The sequence below is a fragment of the Protopterus annectens genome, chromosome 7.part0, assembly GCF_019279795.1.
Source record: "Protopterus annectens isolate FY-2018-M chromosome 7.part0, PAN1.0, whole genome shotgun sequence".
NCBI classification, from domain to species: Eukaryota; Metazoa; Chordata; order Ceratodontiformes; family Protopteridae; genus Protopterus; species Protopterus annectens.
The window spans coordinates 129,656,635-129,679,245 of record NC_056739.1 but is presented as its reverse complement, the minus strand read 5'-3'; the positions used below and the strand labels follow the sequence as shown (position 1 = coordinate 129,679,245).

Below are 22,611 nucleotides of genomic sequence, written 5' to 3'. Positions count from 1 at the left end.
CTTGGGTGGCGAAAGCCAGGGAACCTTTTTGGCTGGGCTTATATATGCCCCAGGGCCGCTAGTGTAGTACCTACCTATGAATCTAAGATGTTTCTTCAAAAAAAAAAAAGAGAGAGAGCGAAAAAAACTAATGCTTAAGTTAACATTTGATAGTATTTTGAGATGGTAGGTAAATAACAGTGTGACCAATGTAAATATATTATCTTAAGACTTGGTATTGATATTTTTGAATCAAATATATATAAAGCCAGAGATGGCCGTGTGCTATTTTGGGAAGTATACAAGTAAACAAAGGACAGGTTGAGAGTGTAGGGAGAGGTTTTAAATTGATAGTAATGTGCAAAGGATAGATACATTATAATTAATTATACATGAAGCTGACACTTCTCTTTTTTATCACAGGTGAGTTTGTCACATGAAGAGTTGCAGGCACTGGGAACAGCCATCACTATGGTGACCCATAATGGTACCACCATAGCCATGCCATCCCATAGTGGTGACATTACAACTTCAGGTGCGCACACTGTGACTATGGTCACAACTGATGGTACAGAAACACAGCCAGTAAGTACAGATAAGTATTGCTTTGTTTGTAATTGGTTATTTTGTACATTGAAATAAACCTAGATTTCTTTACTGCCAGTTGAAATTATTCTGAGTGCCAGTTATCAGCTTACTGCTTTTTTACTATAGGTTACATGAGTTGCTGTGACCTTGATCACTGGTGTCTTGTACCTGTGTAAAATGCAGTGATGTATTTTTAATGCGTCTTTTTTTTTTTAGAAAGTATTTAAATAACCATTATGGTTGGAAACTGAAAACACATTTTTTCTTTGCTATGCTTTGCGTAACATGTGTACCTGATCATTCTGAGTGCTACAAATAGTTTACTGTGCCTGAAATGTCATAATAGTGCAGGCATAGTGACATTATACTTCCACCCAAGGCTTCTGCCTGTGATGCAGTCTCTGTCCACAAAATAGGACTTGTGTGCAGCCAGTCATCTTTAGTTCTCTTCTAACTACTTGTAGCTGACCATTAGCTGTCACATGCTCCTATCCTCATTCAATGGGTGTACTGCCACCCACCTTAGTTCCCCCCCCCGGGCGCAACCTGACCCAGGTCTGGAGCCAGTGAAGATAATCAAGGACACTGGTGCAGTATGATACTCCTGCTCGGAAGTGTGCCCTAATCCCCACCACCCTACAGCAACCTTGTGAACTGTGGAGTGGCTGCCTTCAGGAGGTGCATGACAGCTTTTGTATTTGTACAACTTTCTGACCAAGAGATATACTGCTTGTAGAATGGAGATGCCAGGTGTTTAGTGCTACTATTGCAGCAAGCCCTAAGTAGCCTCCCCTCCCCCCCTCTGTGTGTGGGTAAGCTAGCGTTAGCAGCTCACTCTCATTCTCCCCACCTGGTCCCTACATTACCCTTACTACTAGTCAAACACAGGTCATCGTGGGTGCAGTCAGGACTTTTCCCCTTCTGTGCCATTGGGCCAGGTCTTTCACTGAAGTCAGGTTGTTCTGTTAACTCATTCACTCCGGAGCAGCTCAGAAAATGCTGCCTTGCTTACTTCCACCATTGGAACAACAGTGCAGCCTGAGCTCATTTTCAGAAAATCCATTTGTAATAACATTCAGAAAAGAGAATTTCATAACTTTTTAACTATAAGAGCTGGGCCAAAAATGTAAATGCGAAAGTTGTTCGGCAGATACAGACCTTTCCAACAGTATAAATGCTGATAGTGCATATCAAAGTCATTATTAAATATTTGGCAAGCAATGCTGATATTGTGCATATTTTTACCTTTTTGGAAAAGCAAAGCACAATATCCTCGTCAATGCACCATGTAGAGCCATAAAATTTGTATTTAATTTGTTTGTATGAATATCAGCTTTAAAATGATATCTTAACCATTACTGTGTGATGCTTCTTTACGGAGATATTCACAGAAATATGATTAATATAATATTTCTCATAATTGATAAATAAAGCATAATATCTCATCACCTGTAACAGACAGAGGCTACATATCAGTGTACAAGTTGTCTGTCTCAATGTCAGCTTCAAAATGATGCATCATTTGTGTGATCACCATGCTCCCTTGCAAAGATATGGGCATAATAATGAGAAGTATTGGAAATGTATAATTTTCATAATCCTACAATACTAAACAAACTATGATATATGTACATGTGTACAGTGCATAGAAACAGTGCTTTTACCATGTTGCAAGGAGTAACACTGTCTTCAAAATGAGGTATTACTTGGCACACTGACATGTTCCCTTGCAAAGTTATTTACCAAAATATGAAAAAAAATCATAATTTCCATAACCTAAGTCCAAAACAATCTTTGATATCTGTACATGTGTACAACATACAGGCCCTGTTCTTTTACCATGTTGGAAATATGAATACTATCTTCAAAATGAGGTATTACTTAGCACATTTAGATGCTCCCCTGCAAAGTTATTTACCCAAATTATGAAAAAATCATAATTTCCATAACATAAGTCTGAAACAAACTTTTATCTGTACATGTGTACAACATTCAGACCCAGTTGTTTTACCATGTAGACGGATATCATTGTAAATATACACATTCTTGGTGTAGCCAACATACTGCTGAATGGGTACATGAAAAGAAAAAAAGCAAGGCAAGGATCCACCACTCCACTAATGAACCCAGGACAGGCAAGGGACTTCACTTTACTTGTTTTGGAATAAAGAAGTTGGACATAACTTTGCATCATTTTTTAGGAGGGACAGCCTTTATTGGATTACTGCATTGATTTGGTTTATTGTTTTTTTTTTTTTGGTTTCCTTTGTTATCCTGGTGTGTTTACATATTTAATATATTTAATAATAAATAGTAAAAGAACAAGACTATAATCAGTAACTCAACAATATGAATTCACAGTTCAAAACCACAGGAAATATTTAACCACAACAGTGCAGGATAGTCTCAAAATTACAGATTTTATACTCTCAACACAATACAGACATCAGGCAAGGGACATAAAGAAATAGAAATGTGAGAGTAGGTGTGTGCATGTAATGTAAACTTCCATGTCTTTTGATGTCTGAAGTAGAGGGCGAGTGTGTTGCTATGTGTGAGAAGGTCAGAAGTCTCAGCTGTCCAGATTGAGCTTCATAATCTTGGTCTGTTTATGTGAACACTGTGATTTTCTGGCAAATCAGAGGACGGAAGGCACTAAATAATAACATATATAGTCATATCCTTCAATACAGTTTAGCACAAATCCTGTTATTCTAGTAACTTTATAATTTAAAAAGAACAAAATTAAAAATCTATCCCTTACATTTCTTGTAGTTGTATAAATGACAGAAAGAAACTGGTCTGTTGGGGGGGTGCAATGACTCCAAGTGGAGAAAAAACAAAATCTGGCTTGTGCATTCATCAATGTGATAACGACTTCTTATGTGAATAACAGTGACAGCTGCTGAGAGTTTTGCCTGAAAAGTGATAATGACTGTGCTGTATTGTAACTGCACTGTGATAATGACGTGCAAAGATGTTCATCGTGTTTCACTGTTGCAGTCATTACTCTTGGGTTATCCTGCTGGCAGGCTACCCGCAGTCGGCCTGAATTCCAAAGTCTAGGTCCGGCGTCAGTTGCTGTCACCTCCCTCCCTGACGTCAGTGCGCCAGGGGTATAAAAGATGCAGCCGACGCCATTTTCTTCAGTCTTTCTTGCCGCGCGGTGCCCGAAGCAAAAGCAGTTCGCAAGTGCCGGTCGGTCGACTCCTGAGATTTTCAAATACGAATTTCAGAACTGAAGTCTTCATTAAAGCTAAGTACCCCGTTGGGGAAACTTTTTTCTTGCTCCTGACTGATGTCAGAAAAAGTTAACAATTGTATTTCTTGTGGGAAACAAATACCTCATAAGGATTTTCACTCTTACTGTATTCCTTGCCTAGGCCTTGATCACAACGTTGCTAGTTGTCGGTTTTGTGCTAGATTTAACCAGCGCACTATTAAGCGTCAGTTCGATTTCGCATTTCATTACTTTGGCCGAAGGTTTAATTATATAATGCTGTCAGAACAGCCGACGACCGGAGTTTACAAAAAACGCAAGAACAAGGAAAAGGATAGGCATCCGAGGTCCAAAACCGACGACGAGGCCTCCGTTAGGCCAGTCGCCAGTTCGTCGATTCTCAGTGAGGCGCTTTCGCAGCCCCTGGCGCCCGCTACCTCAGAGCCACAGGCCGCTTCCGACTCCCACGTGGAGCCGACTGGGCCTCTGTATACTCAAGGTATTGGACACTTGGAAAACATTCCCTCAGATGGGTCCAGAGCCACTGAGCAGGCATCGGCTTCTGAGGGTGTTTTCAGACCTACACAGTTATATGTTACACCATCTTCAGCTTCAAAGACTAAAGCAGCTCTAAAGACAAAGAAACAAGTACAGCATTCTCCTACTCAGACTTCCATGCCTAAAAAACAGATGCTCAAAATGGCCGAAGACCTAATTACTTTGATCAGGGGTTCCCATCCCCCTCCTGATAAGAGGCCTAGGCAAGAGACTGAATATGATTCTTCTGATCAGGTTTCTATTTCCTCTGATTCCTCTTCTGAACAGGATTATTCTATGCCTCCCTATGAGGACTCTGATGCTGAAGAATCCATTCCTTCAGCCTCTCCTCCTGAGGATTATTCTTTTGGGGAAACCCTGCATACCATGAGGGAGCATTTCCACTGGGAGAGCCAGGATTACTCTGAATCTAAGAAAAGGCTCAGAGACTTTCTGTTACTTCCACAGCACAGACCCCTTGCTATTCCACCTGTTCTAGATATTGTAGATGATGTATTTTCAGAATCCGGCCTGTCCCCTGACTCTTTACCCCCTGCACCTGCTAAACCAGACAGATACTACAGGGTCCCGGATTCTCATAAATTTCTATATAAGAACCCCGCTGCTGACCCAGAAACTATATCTCAGGGTCCCAAAGGGGTCAAGGCTTCCACTGCAAAAAACCCTGTCCCCTCTGATAGGGATTCTAAGGCAATGGACAGATGGGGGAAAAAAGTTTACACTTCTGCTACCTTGGCTGTAAGGGCTTTGAATTGTCAATTTCTTATGCTTAAATATCAGCAATACTTAATGTCACTGCTTAAACAGAAAATGTTGACAAATACTGAATGTTCAGACAACAAGGAATTTCAGGATTTATTGCATGCAGCTGAACAAGTGGGGAAGCATACTTTGCAATGCAGTTATGATTCACTGGAGGCCCCTTGCAGTGCTGCTGTTACAGGTTCTATTATTAGAAGGCATGCTTGGTTAAAGGAACAAAATCTGCCTGATCATGTTAAAGCAAACTTATTAGATGCCCCATTACATCATGATACTTTGTTTGGTGCTAAAGCAGAGGAGGTGTTGAAGAAAATGGAGGCTAAAGCGAAATCCATGCAGACAGTTAAGGATTTCTTACAGGTACAGCTACCCAGGTTTAGCAGGAACTGGCCTTCTAAAAATTGGTCCTTTCCAGTGTCAGACAAACCACAAAGAGGCAGATACAGACGTCCCAGAGGCAGATTTTAGCCCCAAGGTTCGTACAGGCCTAAACAATGGGGTGCTCCTACCTCCAAAAGCGGAGAAGACAAATCACAACTTTACAGGAAACAGTCACAATGACTTTCCTCTGCCAGATCCAAGCACTTTCTTTTTGGCAGCCCCCTTAGGGGGAAAACTAGCACTTTTTTCATCAAATTGGCAAAAGGTTACCCAAGACAAATGGGTCGTGTACATAGTGTCCCAAGGCTACAAGTTCCATTATCACACCCTACCAAGGGCAAAAGGTATGTCAGACCTGCCACACAATCAATGGGCAGAGGCACAAAAGCAAATTTTAGCCCTCATGGACATGAGGGCCATTCAACTAGTACCACAATAAGAGCAGGGGAAGGATTTTATTCCAGACTTTTCTTAGTACCCAGAAAGGACAAAACCTGGAGACCAATACTGGACCTGTCTATTCTAAACACGTTTCTTGAGGTTCCAAAATTCAAGATGTTGACTCTACAGCAGCTACTGCCCATGCTGGGCAAGAAGGCTTGGCTGGTAACTTTGGACCTAAAAGAGGCATACCTGCATGTCCCAGTCAGACAATCTTGCAGAAGATACCTCAGATTCATAGCTGGATCAATGCATTACCAATCCTCTGCACTGCCACTTGGCTTATCTACTGCGCCCAGGGTCTTCACAAGATGCCTGGCACCAGTAATTGTATTCTGCAGACAAAGAGGAATTCAAATATACCCCTACTTGGACGACTGCCTTATTCAAGCAGAGAACAAAGACATTCTTGTACAGCACCTGGCGTTTGTGAAAAGATTACTAATTTGCCTAGGGTACACAGTAAACGAAAATAAATCAAGACTAGTACCCTCTCAAGAGATAATATTCGTGGGTGCAAGCTTAAATACAACTGCCCAGATGGCTTATCTCACGCCAGACAAACAAAAGCAACTGACTTATTACTTCAAAAATTTCGCAACAAAAACCCAGTTATCTGCAAGGAAAATCCTGCAGGCCTTGGGTTTCATGGCATCCTGCATTCTACTAATTCCATATACCAGACTGCATATGAGGAAACTACAATGGTATCTAAAAAGTGTTTGGACTCAGCATTGCCACAGCCTGGAGACAGTAATTACCCTCATTCCCTGCCTGCAACAGGAGTTTCGATGGTGGGCAGAGGCCTGTCACCACAACAAGGGTCTGCCATTCACTTTACCCACAGCCAGACAGACACTGACAACGGATGCATCAGATTATGCCTGGGGGGCCCATATGGCAGGAAAATGTATTCAGGGCACATGGCCTGCAAGCCAGATGCATCTTCACATCAATCAAAAAGAGATGCTAGCTGTTCAGAATGCCCTGACAGTTTTCAAGGATTTACTTCATCCAGGACAGCTACTGATAAAGACAGACAATACTACGGTCATGTGGTACATAAACAAGCAGGGAGGTACACATTCCTATCCCCTCTGCAGACAAGCAATGACCTTATGGGACACAGAATTGACTTATCAAGTTCACCTGCAAGCACAATTCCTGCCAGGAAAAACAAATACTCTGGCAGACGAACTAAGCAAAAACCTCATGGATCCCCATGAGTGGAAACTGGATCCACAAGTCTTCAGCATGATAACAAGGAAATGGGGACGCCCAGACATAGATCTATTTGCCTCCCCTCACAACTGCCAATTACAGAGATTTTGCACACGGATTTATCACAAGCAAGCATGGAATGTAGACGCCCTGTCCTTCAGCTGGAAAAATCAAACAGTATATGCCTTCCCTCCACTGCCTCTCCTTCCCAGGGTACTCCTAAAGGTCAGACAAGAGAAGCCAAAAATGGTACTGATTGCACCAGACTGGCCACACCAGCACTGGTACCCAATCCTAAAGAGCTTGTCTCAAGGTCCAGCATGGATATTGCCTCAAACTTCTCACTTGCTGACCCAACAAAACAATCAGATCCTGCACAGCCAACTCGGGACCTTAAATCTGGCAGCATGGCGGATACTGTAGCCATTCAGAACAATCCTCTTTCTAAAGCTGTTATGGATGTTATATTGGAGGCCAGGAGGCCCAGTACCAGAAAATCTTATGCAGAAAAATGGAAGAGATTCTGTGCTTGGAACCAGGAACACGGCATTGACATGTATGTACCAGATATCCCTCAGATTTTACAATACCTCACTGAGATCCTGGACAAAGGCCTTTCTTTCTCATCAATTAAGGTTCATGCCTCTGCCATTTCAGCCCATTACAATACGGAACCACCTATCTTTTCTCATCCTTTAATAAGGCAGTACCTCAGAGGGGCCAAAAACATCAGGCCTCCAAGGAGGGCACCAATTCTCGCATGGGACCTCAATTATGTCTTGGAAAAACTCACTCTGCCTCCTTTTGAGCCACCTTCAACAGCGGATATAAAATTCTTATCCTGGAAAACAGCTCTGCTCCTAGCAATAACCTCTGCAAGACGAGTCTCGGAGTTACAAGCACTCAAGGCTGTGGAACCTTTTATCATTTTTCATCTAGACAGGGTTTCTCTAAGGACAAACCCAACATTTATGCCTAAGGTGGTGTCCAGTGTGGCCCTCAACCAAACCATTCACTTGCCTACCTTTTATCCAAACCCACAGAACAAGGGTGAGAAAATTCTGCATTCTTTGGACATGCACAGACAGCTACGCTTCTACTTGAACACAACTAAAATTTTCAGGAAGACTGAGCAACTTTTAGTGTCATATGCTTCAGGGTCACAAGGAAAGGCTATCTCAAAACAGACTATATCTAAATGGATAGGCCATTGCATCTGTTTCTGCTATTCTCAGCATGGCAAATCTGTGCCTAAGGGCATTAGGCCTCATTCTAACAGAGCTGCAGCCACTTCAGCAGCTTTCCTCAGAGGAGTTCCAACCAAAGACATCTTAGAGGCTGCAACTTGGAGTTCAGTGCACACTTTTACAAAGCACTACCACTTACCTCTTTACTCTAAATCTAGAGCAGGCTTCACCACTGCAGTTCTGCAGGGCCTCATAGCCTCTCCTAACCCTATTTAGTCCAGCCACCCATCCTCAGCTTTGGGATTCAACCCAAGAGTAATGACTGCAACAGTGAAACACGATGAACATAGTACGGTTGTGTACCTACCATAAATGTAGATGTTCGAGTGTATTCACTGTTGCAGTCCAGGTTACCCACCCACCATCCCTCATTTCTTTGCTGGGACATATCTGTACTTCTCTATTCTATACAACCTAGGTGGTGTATTTGCTTGTAGATGAAGGAAATGTTTATTTTTGTGCATGCATGCTTTATTGGCATACCTTTCAGCCTTCCTATTTGGGGGCACCTGACATCTGGGGCAAGAAAAACTGAAGAAAATGGCGTCGGCTGCATTTTTTATACCCCTGGTGCACTGATGTCAGGGAGGAGGTGACAGCAACCGACACCGGACCTAGACTTTGGAATTCAGGCCGACTGCGGGTAGCCTGTCAGCAGGATAACCCAACAGTAATGACTGCAACAGTGAATACACTCTAACATCTACATTTATGGTAGGTACACAACTGTACTTTATGCATGCTCAGACACAGGTGATAATTGCTGCACATAACATAGGCATTCATTATATTACCTCGTGCAGCTGTTATGTTAACACAGACTGCTCACAAAATAAAAGGCAGTCAGGAATTTTGAAGACTGTAACTGAGTAGGAAATCAAACATTAAATCATTCAACTGTAATGAGCATGGATGAGGAGAAAACTACCCAAACAGGGGAGAATCTCATAAATAAAAACAGCCCTCTCATAATTGTGGAATACAGAAATACTCCTGTCCAGGGAAACTAATTCTCACAAATTCAACTGTTAATGGGCGAAAGGCTGAAAAGTGATAAGTGCATCTGTAGTCAACAGCCTGGACAAAATGCATGCCAAAGGTATCCATCTTTTTGCCACCTGGATTAAACTTGGACCCTTTTGGAATCCCCTAAAGAGTTACTGCTAGGTGTGCTACATGGTTCAGAAGTTGATACTGGTCTTGCAGCACTATAAAATCTGACAGGTTTTGCTAGTGCAGCATGTCATGTTCTAAGATGGCATCATCAAAAGTATCCTCAGACGTGATTCTGAGATGGGACAGCTTGGGGTTTTGGCTGCTCCCTTTCCAGTGATTCCCAGAACATCTTTTGGGCATCCCCTATAAAAAATGCTCCAACAGCATGTTAATTGGTTTCCCCCCAAAGAGAATGTCTTCAGATGGGGAGCTCAGAGAGAGCTACTGCTGTCTGTGTCATTTTAAAGGGCAGAGAATCTAATCTGAGTAAGCCAGATCCTCCTCTACCAAGTCCAAGGACTCCTCTGAGAAAGGGTCCCTTTTCTTTGGGTTCAACTCCACAGTCAAATGAGGGCAGGAGTTCTGATGAGGAAAAGGTTAGATCTCTATAATTTTGCTACTCTATCAGCCTCTTGTAATCAAAAGTCAGGAGTGCAGTACCAGATGTGTGTGTGCAATGTACCTGGGAATAAGACTTGCGTGTTTCTGACATTTGTAACAACAATGTTCTATGCAGATTGCTGTGGGGCAGAAATGCAGTCTCTCTTCAGGAAGGTTGAGGACTGCCACAAACACCAGAGGCCTGCAGTCCAGCTGTGGCAAAGCAATTACAAAAGTGGATTCCAAGCTAAAACCATGGGAGCACACACAACATAATTTACATGTTCGAATACAGTCACAGAAACACCACAATATCATCTATGGGAAATGGCTGCAAGTGTATTTCCACATTCTGGTTTGATTTCCAGGGTTACAAATAAATGCAATCTGAGGGTCATGCTGCTCAATGCTAGAAGTCTAAATCTCAAAATGCACTCACTCGAAGCACTCCTTAAAATGGAGAACATCGACATTTGTGTTGTAACAGAGATTTGGTTCAAGGCAGCAGAATGCACCCCTGTACAATCAGGCTATAACTCATTCCACACCTTTCGGCCCAAGAACTTGGACTGTAGCTCCAAAGGTGGTGGTGTGTCCATATTCATAAAGATGCACACACCTCCAGGCTGGTAGCCCACCATAACCCTGGTTCAAGGCAGCAGAATGCACCCCTGTACAACCAGGCTATAACTCATTCCACATCTTTCGGCCCAAGAACTTGGACTGTAGCTCCAAAGGTGGTGGTGTGTCCATATTCATAAAGATGCACACACCTCCAGGCTGGTAGCCCACCATAACCCATCAGAAATACTTAAGGTGCAGCTAACACAGAGTAAGACAGTGATTCAGGTCATAGCCTTCTATAGCCTGCTATAGCTCACAAACCATGTCCCAAGACTCACACTCCACTTACTAAGCACCCTGGAGAATATTAGGGTCTAACCTAACACCCTCATACTGGGCTGTCTATGCCATATTTGTACTAATTAACATATTCTAATAAATAGTAGACTGGGACACAGAACAGGTTTTGTGGCACCATGCCACCATTATGCCAGCGAATCTGTATTATTACACATAACACAGCCAGCACTCAGGACAATACAATTTCCAACTGGATATGCTTTTACATCACATTAGGTAGGCTTCTTTATTGTTATACAGCATCAGTCTATATACCCCCCCCTCTTTTTTTTGCAGCATCTTAATCCATCAAACCATGCAAAATATTTTCTTTTCACAGTGGTATACTTCTATTTGGCATCTAATTTTGTGCTGTCAAATAGAACATTATCCTCTGATAGATCAAAATTAGAGACCATTGCAAGCTTGGAACCATTATCATCTCCCATGAAGACATTATGATTCCCCAAGAGAGCATAAACCAGGAAACCCTAATGTCCTAATGAAAACAAATAAATGCAGAAATAAAACTAACAGTAAATGTCTTCACCGCAACAACATTCCCATGAAATTGCCTTTTCTGCCTACCTAAATATAGTTGGACACAGAAATAGCTTGCTCCTTAGTATATTCAACTTGGTAATACCTCAGAACCTTTCATATACAACCTGCTAAACCATAGGTAGAAAAAAGTAAATAGGATGACATGGGAAGATAAACCATGTACTTCTTAGCATAACCAATAATTTACCTAAGTAACTCAACAATGTTGGAGAAATTCATAAATAGCATGAACAAACCCAGGAATCAACATCAGACAAACTGTGTGCCTAATAAAACTGATCAGCACCTTGCCACTGCCTCCACCACAACTTATGTTACATGCAACATGTCAGAACTGTGCATCTTGTCCCATAAACAACTGTTTCCAGAAATCTGGTTCTGAACTAGCTCTATGAAATTATTTACTACTAGAGGTTGAAGCCTTAGGAATATGTAAAAACATCAGGAGAAAGACTACCCAGTGCTAGACTAACAAGCAGAAATTGTTTTTTTAATTTTCTTGAAATATTTCAAACATCAAACCACCCCCTAACTAAATAATCTATCTAATGGTGCTGAAACCTCAAAAGATTCTATAACTGTTAGTCTGGCTCCACAGTACAGTTGAGTGTAGGGACATCGAGGGTTTGGATCAGTGGCCCCAGCACTGGTGGAAAAGGAAGAGTGAATGGGGCATGGCACAGGGTGTGGTTTTCATGTACTCAGTGGCACAGAAGGAGTGTGATCCCCAACTATGTCCCAAGACTCGCACTCCACTCTTTGTTATGAAAAGTGCTTCATACACACAGTGAAGCAGGGAAACTGGGCTTGCACATATAAAGCACTGCATGTTTTTACACCTGTCAGAATTAGAGGGAGGTCTTGGATACAAACAGGATCCAGAAATGGACAGATTTTAAAAACCTCCTAAACTGCATTTAAATGGGGCAAAAAAATTCCATCCCTTGCGGAGGCAATTTGAGATAGTACAAAATCTGGTATATGATAGTCCTGGACACATTTCATCCCAACTATCCCATGGTCTTGGTTACATTTCATCTCAATCATCCCTGTAAATTTCTCAAATGCAGAAATGTCGTGCTCTGTTTAGTTTATGGAACCCATAGCTGATCTAATAAATCTACCAGGCATTTTGCTTAACAAACATCACATCCTTTGGATAATATCTTCATGGAGTTTTTTCAGCCTCTCCTATTACAGAGTCCTGTCCCTTGATATAAATCACATCCACAAGTTCAAACAGTGCTATCACTAAGGAATGCAGTACAGCATATATACTTACAATCATCAGTTAACAATAAGAGGATTTATCATCTTTTACAGATGCTACAAATTTTCCACAACTGTATAGAGTCACATGGAAGAACACATTTTACAAACCCACTGCTTAATGCAGCCACTAGATCAGCCTGGATATGGAAAATTATGCACCTAAGCTAAAAAGTTTGTAAACTGCATCATTGCTACTGTTACAAAACTGCTACAGGAGCAAGAAAACAAATGAACTTTTCCTACGGGGAGCCATAGGGGGCAAAAAAATAACAGCAAAAGGGAAGGAGGAACACTTAAGCAGTGGGGCAAAAATACAGCAAAAGGGAAGGAGGAACACCTAAGCAGTGGGGCAAAAATACAGCAAAAGGGAAGGAGGAACACCTAAGCAGTGGTGAAAAAATACAGCAAAAGGGAAGGAGGAACACCTAAGCAGTGGGGAAAAATACAGCAAAAGGGAAGGAGAAACACCTAAGCAGTGGGGAAAAATACACCAAAAGGGAAGGAGGAACACCTAAGCAGTGGGGAAAAATACAACAAAAGGGAAGGAGGAACACCTAAGCAGTGGGGAAAAAATAACAGCAAAAGGGAAGGAGGAACACCTAAGCAGTGGGGAAAAATACAGCAAAAGGGAAGGAGGAACACCTAAGCAGTGAGGAAAAATACAGCAAAAGGGAAGGAGGAACACCTAAACAGTGGGGAAAAGATACAGCAAAAGGGAAGGAGGAACACCTAAGCAATGGGGAAAAATACAGCAAAAGGGAAGGAGGAACACCTAAGCAGTGGGGAAAAATACAGCAAAAGGGAAGGAGGAACACCTAAGCAGTGGGGAAAAAATAACAGCAAAAGGGAAGGAGGAACACCTAAGCAGTGGGGAAAAATACAGCAAAAGGGAAGGAGGAACACCTAAGCAGTGAGGAAAAATACAGCAAAAGGGAAGGAGGAACACCTAAGCAGTGGGGAAAAAATACAGCAAAAGGGAAGGAGGAACACCTAAACAGTGGGGAAAAGATACAGCAAAAGGGAAGGAGGAACACCTAAGCAGTGGGGAAAAATACAGCAAAAGGGAAGGAGGAACACCTAAGCAGTGGGGAAAAATACAGCAAAAGGGAAGGAGGAACACCTAAGCAGAGGGGAAAAAATAACAGCAAAAGGGAATTAGGAACACCTAAGCAGTGGAGCAAAAATACAGCAAAATGGAAGGAGGAACACCTAAGCAGGGGGGCAAAAATACAGCAAAAGGAAAGGAGGAACACCTAAGCAGGGGGGAAAAAATACAGCAAAAGGGAAGGAGGAACACCTAAGCAGTAGGGAAAAATAACAGCAAAAGGGAAGGAGGAACACCTAAGCAGTGGGGCAAAAATACAGCAAAAGGGAAGGAGGAACACCTAAGCAGTGGGGCAAAAATACAGCAAAAGGGAAGGAGGAACACCTAAGCAGTGGGGAAAAATACAGCAGAAGGGAAGGAGGAACACCTAAGTAGTGGGGAAAAAATACAGCAAAAGGGAAGGAGGAACACCTAAGCAGTGGGGCAAAAATACAGCAAAAGGGAAGGAGGAACACATAAGCAGTAGGGAAAAATACAGCAAAAGGGAAGGAGGAACACCTAAGCAGTGGGGAACAAATACAGCAAAAGGGAAGGAAGAACACCTAAGCAGTGGGGCAAAAATACAGCAAAAGGGAAGGAGGAACACCTAAGCAGTGGGGAAAAAAATACAGCAAAAGAGAAGGAGGAACACCTAAGCAGTGGGAAAAAATACAGCAAAAGGGAAGGAGGAACACCTAAGCAGTGGGGAACAAATACAGCAAAAGGGAAGGAGTCACACCTAAGCAGTGGGGAAAAAAAATACAGCAAAAGGGAAGGAGGAACACCTAAGCAGTGGGGAAAAAATACAGCAAAAGGGAAGGAGGAACACCTAAGCAGTGGGGAAAAATACCAAAACTTTAAAGCCGTCAACTCACATCAGGCAAGGTGGACTTAACTATTTTGCAAACAAATAACATTGCTAAGTACCAACTCCTAATAAAACACACACAAGAAGACCAAAAATGGTCCGGCATCAGACATGTATTAATGTATTCATTTTCACAGTTCATAATATTAGAAAAGTTAAACAGATCAAGTCCTTGACCCACATTACAACACTGATGCACCCTATTAACTGCAAAATAAAATTCTTAAAATATCTGTATGCTTTATTTCAACTTCTGCCCCATTACTCTAAACATCACTTCAGTACCACGGTAAACTCATACAACTGGGAAGAATAAACTTCACTAAAATAAAACCCCAAGACAACACTATAGCATCTCAAGGTGTATATTACATTTTATTTGGTACCCCATAAATCAAAAGTGTCAATGTTTCAAAACCATTTCCAAATAAGTTGCTGCTGTTATTTAAAGCGGCTCAACCTCCTACCGAGATTGCGGCTCAGCTACCGTGCAGGTGAAGAAACTGCACAACCTGATTTTGCATGCAAATATTTGAGTGTTTGATGCAGATTTTTAATCTGTGTATCTAACTAAACTAGCTAAAATAAACTGCAATGTGAATTCACTTTTGGGATCAGTGGTGTGGAAAGGAATACAAACATCTCAACAACCCCGACACCCACCTAGTAACTACTAAAACTAGCCATGTGAATGCAAAATCATGCGTGCAAAATATAACTGGCCAGCTAACCGTATTCAGAGAAATATAGTCTCATATAAATGGCATTATAGGTTCATAGGTTCATAGGTTCATACTAGGCTATCTGCCCAAGGGCATTTATAAGCCTAGCCCATAGTTATGTGGCTTTCGCCACCCCTTTAGTTTGAATAAAAACTATGCCTATCATTTTGCTGTGCCTCTGTCAAGCAGTGACACTGAAGTAATCCCTGGGGTATATCTGCAATCTCCCATCCATTGGTCAAGATTCCTCTTGAACAAGGCCAGAGAGGTGCTCTGCCTCACATGTACTGGGATTTTGTTCCACAGCATAGGAGTCTCTGGGTGATGAATCTGTCCCTCCAGCACGTTCTATTTATAACCATGTCAAGGTTTAAGTCTCCGCCCTTGTGGTTCTGAGGGATCTAGATTTTTGAGGTGAAGCATATTCATCAAATCTGGGTTTGACATGGCCTTATATGTCAGGCACAGGTCACCTCTGAGCAAGCGGTATGAGACTGAATAGAGCTGGAGTTCTTTCAGTCGGGCAGCATAAGACATATTTTTGAGACCCTTTATCCTTTTGGTGAGGAACTTTTGGGGCCTTTCAAGCTGCAGCAGGTGTCTGGTCAGATACATTCCGAACGGGGCATTGTACTCCATCATAGGTCTAATAAGTGATGAGTACAGGGGGACGATGACCTCCCTTGATCTAGATGTGAATCCCTTCATGATCAGGTGGGTGATATAGAAGGTTTTCCTAACTACTTTAGCAACATGAGTGTCAAACGAAAGGCTACTGTCAACCTGGGTCCCCAGATCTCTGATGACTTTTTCTGTGCTCAGTGGATTGCCACCTATATGGTAGCTAGGGGTAACCTTGTTTTTCCCGAGGGGTATGTCTATGCATTTTTTGGCGTTTAACTTCAGGCCATGGCTCTGGCACCAGTTATCCGTTTCTGTGAGGCCCTTCTGGAGGATATCTGTGTCAGATGTGTTTTCGACTATGGCGCCCAGTTTGCAGTCATCTGCAAACTTTGTCAGCCATAACCCTCCTGTGTTTGCTTGTACTTCAGAAAAGTAGATGCCGAACAAGAGTGGACCCAGGACTGAGCCCTGTGGGACACCACTTGTGACAGGCTTTGAGTCTGACATGGCTCCAGCAACTCTGACCCTGTGGGTTCTGTCACTTAGCCAGTTTGCAACCCATCTTGTGATGTATGGGTTTACATTCAAGCTGATGAGTTTTTCGATGATACCTGAGTGGGGTATTGTGTCGAAGGCCTTTGCCAGGTCGAGGTAGGCTGTATGGACTGCCTTTCCCTCATCAATGGCCTTGGTGACTGTCTCGAAAAAGTCAACCAAGTTTAAGAGGCAGGATCTGCCTTTGACAAAGCCAAACTGAGTTGGATCCAAAGTCTGCAAGTTCCCTATGTCTTTATTTATGAGTTCCATTATGATCCTCTCCATGGCTTTGCAGATAAGGCTTGTCAAGCTAATGGGGCGGTAATTTCCAGGGTCTGTGGAGGCACCGCCCTTATGAACTGGGACCACAGTTGCCGTGCGCCACTCCTTGGGTACGTATCCTGAGGTGAGGCTAAGATTAAACAGCTGTCCTAACTGTGGGTTTAATTCCTCGTTGAGTTCATAGGTTCATAGGTTCATAGGTTCATACTAGGCTATCTGCCCGAGGGCATTTACAAGCCTAGCCCATCGTTTTGTGGCTTACGCCACCCCTTAAGTATGGGGAACTATACCCATTATTTTGCTGTGCTTCTGTCGAGCAGTGACACTGAGGTAATCCCTGGGGTATATTTGCGATCTCCCATCCATTGGTCAAGATTTCTCTTGAACAAGGCCAGCGAGGTGCTCTGCCTCACATATACCGGGATTTTGTTCCACAGCATAGGGAGTCTTTGGGTGATGAATCTATCCCTCCAGCACGTCCTATTAATAGCCGTGTCGAGGTTTAAGTCTCCCGCCCTTGTGGCTCTGGTGGATCTAGATTTTTGAGGAGAAGCATATTCATCAAATCTGGGTTTGACATGGCCTTGTATGTTAGGCAAAGGTCACCTCTGAGCAAGCGGTGGCGACTGAATAGAGCTGGAGTTCTTTCAGTCGGGCAGCATAGGACAGATTTTGAGACCCTTTATCCTTTTGGTGAGGAACTTTTGTGGTCTCTCCAGCTGCTGCAAGTGTCGGGTCAGATACATTCCGAATGGGGCATTGTACTCAATCATTGGTCTGATGAGTGATGAGTAAAGGGAGACCATGACCTCCCTTGATCTAGATGAGAATCCCTTCATGATAAGGTGGGCAATGTAGAAGGTCTTCCTAACTACTTTAGCTACATGGGTGTCGAATGACAGACTACAATCAACCTGGGTCCCCAAGTCCCTGATAACTTCTTCTGTGCTCAGTGGATTGCCACCTATTTGGTAGCTAGGGGTAACCTTGTTTTTCCCGAAGGGTATGACTATGCATTTTTTGGCATTTAACTTTAGGCCATGGCTCTGGCACCAGTTATCCGTTTCTGTGAGACCCTTCTGAAGGATATCTGTGTCAGATGTGTTTTCTACTATGGCTCCCAGTTTGCAGTCATCTGCAAACTTTGTCAGCCATAACCCTCCTGTGTTTGCTTGTACTTCGGAAAAGTAGATGCCAAACAAGAGTGGGCCCAGGACTGAGCCCTGTGGGACCCCACTTGTGACAGGCTGAGTCTGACATGGCGCCAGCAACTCTGACCCTGTGGGTTCGGTCACTCAGCCAGTTTGCAACCCATCTTGTGATGTATGGGTTAACATTTAAGCTGCTGAGTTTTTCAATGATACCAGTGAGGTATTGTATCGAAGGCCTTCGCCAGATCCAGGTAGGCTGTATGGACTGCCTTTCCCTCATCAATGGCTTTGGTGACTGTTTCGAAAAAGTCAACCAAGTTTAAAAGGCATGATCTGCCTTTGACAAAGCCAAACTGGGTTGGATCCAAGGTCTGCAAATTCCCTATGTCTTTATTTATGAGGTCCATTATGATCCTCTCCATGGCTTTGCAGATAAGGCTTGTCAAGCTAATAGGCGGTAATTTCCAGGGTCGGTGGAAGCACCGCCTTTGTGAAGTGGGACCACAGTTGCAGTGCGCCACTCCTGGGTACATATCCAGAGGTAAGACTTTGATTAAATAGCTGTCCTAGTTGTGGGTTTAATTCCTCATTGAGTTCGTGGAGCACACAGCCGGGGACACCGTCGGGTCCCATGGATGCTGTGTTTTTGCTTTGGAGAGAGCAGTTTTAACTTGGGCGTTGGAAATGTTTGGGGGCTGCAATCGTTTGGTATAGGTATCTCTCCTTTTGGGGAGGGGAGAAGTTTGCACTGAACCTGTCAGCCAGTATGTTGGCAATGTCTGTAGGATCAGTAATCTTCACATCATTTTTGACTAGTTCTGAGCATATCTGGGAGTTTCCTCCCAGGTTTCTAACATAGCTAAAGAATGCCTTATGATTGTCTTTTGAGTCTTTAGCTATTTTTCTCTCAAAATTTGCTTTGGATGATTTTATGAGAGCTCTTAGTTTTTTACTTATAGTGATCAAGGGTGTCTTACCTTTTAAGGATTTTGCTCTATCTTGTAGCAGCTTTCTCCTTTTGTTGTAGAGTTTGTTTATGGCTGGGGTCCACCAGAGTGGACGCTTGCCTTTGGTACAGAGAGTCTTTGTTTTGCTTGGGATTGCCTTATCCATGCAGTCCTGCAGGTGCTGGTAGAAGGCATTTGTGAGTGATTCAGCGGCTTGAGTACTGTTTTCCGGCTCGGGGCCTTAAAGGAGACCACACTAGTCTTTAGAAGTGTGAAGTCGGCTTCGAGAAGTTTTTACTGTGGTCTTTTTATTTCAGGTGGGGGTGGGATGAGGACCTCCAGCGAGATTAGTTGTGATCTGATCTCACCAGTGAGGGGTATACTTCCGGTGTTGAACATTGTGCTCCCATGTTCGTGATGATGAGATCAAGTATGTTATCTCCTCTTGTGGGGATGGTGACTAGTTGTTCCATGGCATTTGAGTTTATGAATTCCAGGAACTTTTGGGCTAGGGTGTTTGGGCTTGAGTAGTGTTCCCAGTCTATATTAGGGTAATTGAAGTCACCTAGTATGATGGTGTTTGGTGATACATTTATCCCTCTAGTGTTTTCAGGAAGGCCATGTGAGGTTCCTGAGTTTGTGAGGGTGGCCTGTAACATGCTACAATTTGCAGAGCAGTCTTGCCTATGGTTAATTGCACCTGGATGGTCTCCGATGCATCGTGTGTTGCCACCAGTCTTGAGGTGTGGGTGTCCTTGATGAATATGGATACCCCCCCTCCTTTCTTGGTATTGTCCGGATTTTGGGGCCGGAATGCATGATATGAGGTAAAACCTGATAGTGCTGGGGTGCTCTCAGGAGCCTTGAACCAGGTTTCTGTCACAGCACAGACATCGATGTTCTCCATATTGAGAAGGGCCTCGAGTGCGTGCATTTTGAGATTTAGACTTCTGGCATTGAGCAGCATTACCCTTAGTTTTTTTCCTTTTTTGTGTTCTAGGGTGGTAGGTTTAGAAGGTTCATGAAGCACACAGCCGGGGACACCATCCGGTCCCATGGATGCTGTGTTTTTTGCCTTAGTGAGGGCAGTTCTCACCTGGGCGTTGGAGATGTTTGGGGGGCTACAATCCTCTGGAATAGATATCTCTCCTTTTGGGAGTTTGCACTGAACCTGTCAGCCAGTATGTTGGCAATGTGTGTAGGTTCAGTAATTTTCACATCATTTTGAACTAATTCTGAGCATATCTGGGAGTTTCCTCCTAGGTTTCTAACATAGCTAAAGAAGGCCTTATGATTCTCTTTAGAGTCCTTGGCGATTTTTCTCTCAAAATTTGCCTTGGATGATTTTATGAGAGCTCTTAGTTTTTACTTATAATGATCAAAGGTGTCTTACCTTTCAAGGATTTTGCTCTATCTTGTAGTAGCTTCCTCCTTTTGTTGTAGAGCTTGTTTATGGCTGGGGTCCACCAGACTGGATGCTTGCCTTTGGTACAGAGAGTCTTAGTTTTGTTTGGGATTGCCTGATCCATGCAGTCCTGTAGGTGCTGGTAGAAGGCATTTGTAAGTGATTCAGCGGTTTGAGTAATGTTTACCACTGGCTCAGGGGCCTTAAAGGAGACCACACTAGTTTTTAGAAGTGTGAAATCGGCTTTTGAGAAGTTTTTCACTGTGGTCTTTTTTGTTTCAGGTGGGGGCGGGATGAGGACCTCCAGCGAGATTAGTTTATGATCTGATCTCACCAGTGAGGGGTATACTTCCGGTGTTGAACATTTTGATCCCATGTTCGTGATGATGGGATCAAGTATGTTTTCTCCTCTTACATCAAAAAGATCAACCAGCTGTTGTTATGCAGCAATCCGCCAGCAACAATCCAACAACCTCAAGTCCCTGTACTATTCCCTGAACTATTCTCCATCCAAAAAACACAGCAGTACATCATTTGGACCCAGTTCATGCCCTTCTCCAAAGCAAAATAAATTGCTCATCCCCAAAATGGGGAACATCCCTCCCCAACATGGCTGCTAAGCTGGCCACGAACTAAGGTGAAAAAAGAAGTGTGAATCCAATAGCTGCAATAACCCATAGCATCACATCCACAGGAACAAAATAAGCCTGAATTCCCAGTGCCTCCTACTTACTTTTCTCTGCCTTACCTTTCTCTGCCCAAATGCCGGGTGCCATTAACACAATGAGATGCAGAACTCCTAACGGGATGATCACAGTGGGCTTAGTCGTCCCCCCCAAATACATGGTCCCCGACGACCCTACAGTTTTTTTTTATGTTCTGTAACGTGATCGCTTGCAGTTGCATGTTAAAGTAACAATCGCATTACAGAAGAAGACAAGTATAATGACAATAAACTGCATCGAAAAAAAAACAAAACAAGAAACAGGGTTGAGTACTGTTATCCCACCTACATTCTGAAAACGATATATGTATAAGTTTCTTCACTCAAGAGAGGCTAAAAACACTGCAGAAGGTTTATCGCTTGCAAAAAAAAAAAAAGAACAGGACTGTCAGAACGATTGATGACAGCTATGGTATCACATGGGATTGCCAGCCTGAACTAATTTTAAAGAGAAACATAACCATTGCATTACATATCATTTATCTGAAGAGGAGACCGAGTTTATGATAAGAGCTTTAGCAGCATGCACATTTTTAGCAGGGGGGTATCAGTATCTGAATTCCTGTCACTGTCTACTCTTCACATGGAACAACTCCAGAATTTTAGCAAGGAGATAAGCTAGGATGTGCGTTCCTCCTTACACCTCCAGCAGCTTGCACAGCTGGATATTACACATCACATTACTAGCCCAGCAAAGCGTCGCAAAAAACACAGACACAAGATGGGAATTGCATAGTACAGGGCTAGCACACATGTTATGATAATGATTGTTGAGGGCTGTGCTCTACTTACCTGAATATAAAAGTAAGATCCCTCTTGCAGCTGTACTCTACTAGTCTTAATTTCGGCGTTTCTTCTAAGACACTATCTCTAGCCTTGTGAACTAATCAGCACACAAAATAAATCGAGGGAACCCGTAGCAATCCAGGTAAATTCTGCAACTACAGAAAAAAGAAAAGGAATTGCTACTGAGGGACCCTCAATTTGTGGGACACGACCAGGAAAAGTTAGGTATGGTGGTGGAGGTGTGATGCAAGTGGTGGCTTGAATTGCAAGAATCCGATTGGTTGCCACCATCTGCCTGCTGAAATGCATATAGAAATGACTTTCTGTGGTCAGAGGAAGATAAGTGTACATGGCAAAGCTATTTTCTCAAAAAAGTCCAATGGGAATGTCAGTTAATTCCACTATGAAACCGAAGTTCAGAAGGTAACTGACAAAGTTCAGTTACTTTTCCAATGTAATTGTTAACAGTACAGTTCAAATAAGACTTTAAAATTAACTGCGCTTGTGGAAGGCAGTCGGGTGTAACATCAAGCAATTGCTATCGTCTCACAGCGCCCTCAGAGTTAAGCACAGAGGCACTATGTGATGGCACTCGGGGTTAATGCCAGTACAAAAAGGTTTTGCTTTCTTTAAGTCTCGCTAAGGACAGGATTAATAGATTTTTTTTCAAGTGATTCTCATTTGAATGTAGTAAACATGCACACACTTCTAAATAGACTTGTATTGCCTTTATTTTCTTATTGCAACTA

At 42.9% G+C, this 22,611-nt stretch overlaps 1 protein-coding gene across 1 annotated transcript in view; it reads left to right on the top strand.

The window, feature by feature from the left end:
- The window catches only part of ZNF76 (zinc finger protein 76), an 870,184-nt gene that overhangs the window by 704,259 nt on the left and 143,314 nt on the right, over positions 1-22,611 (top strand). Inside the window, exon 13 of the mRNA XM_044076568.1 lies at positions 403-564. Coding sequence (XP_043932503.1) covers positions 403-564 — 162 coding nt within the window. The remainder of the gene's footprint in view (positions 1-402; positions 565-22,611) is intronic.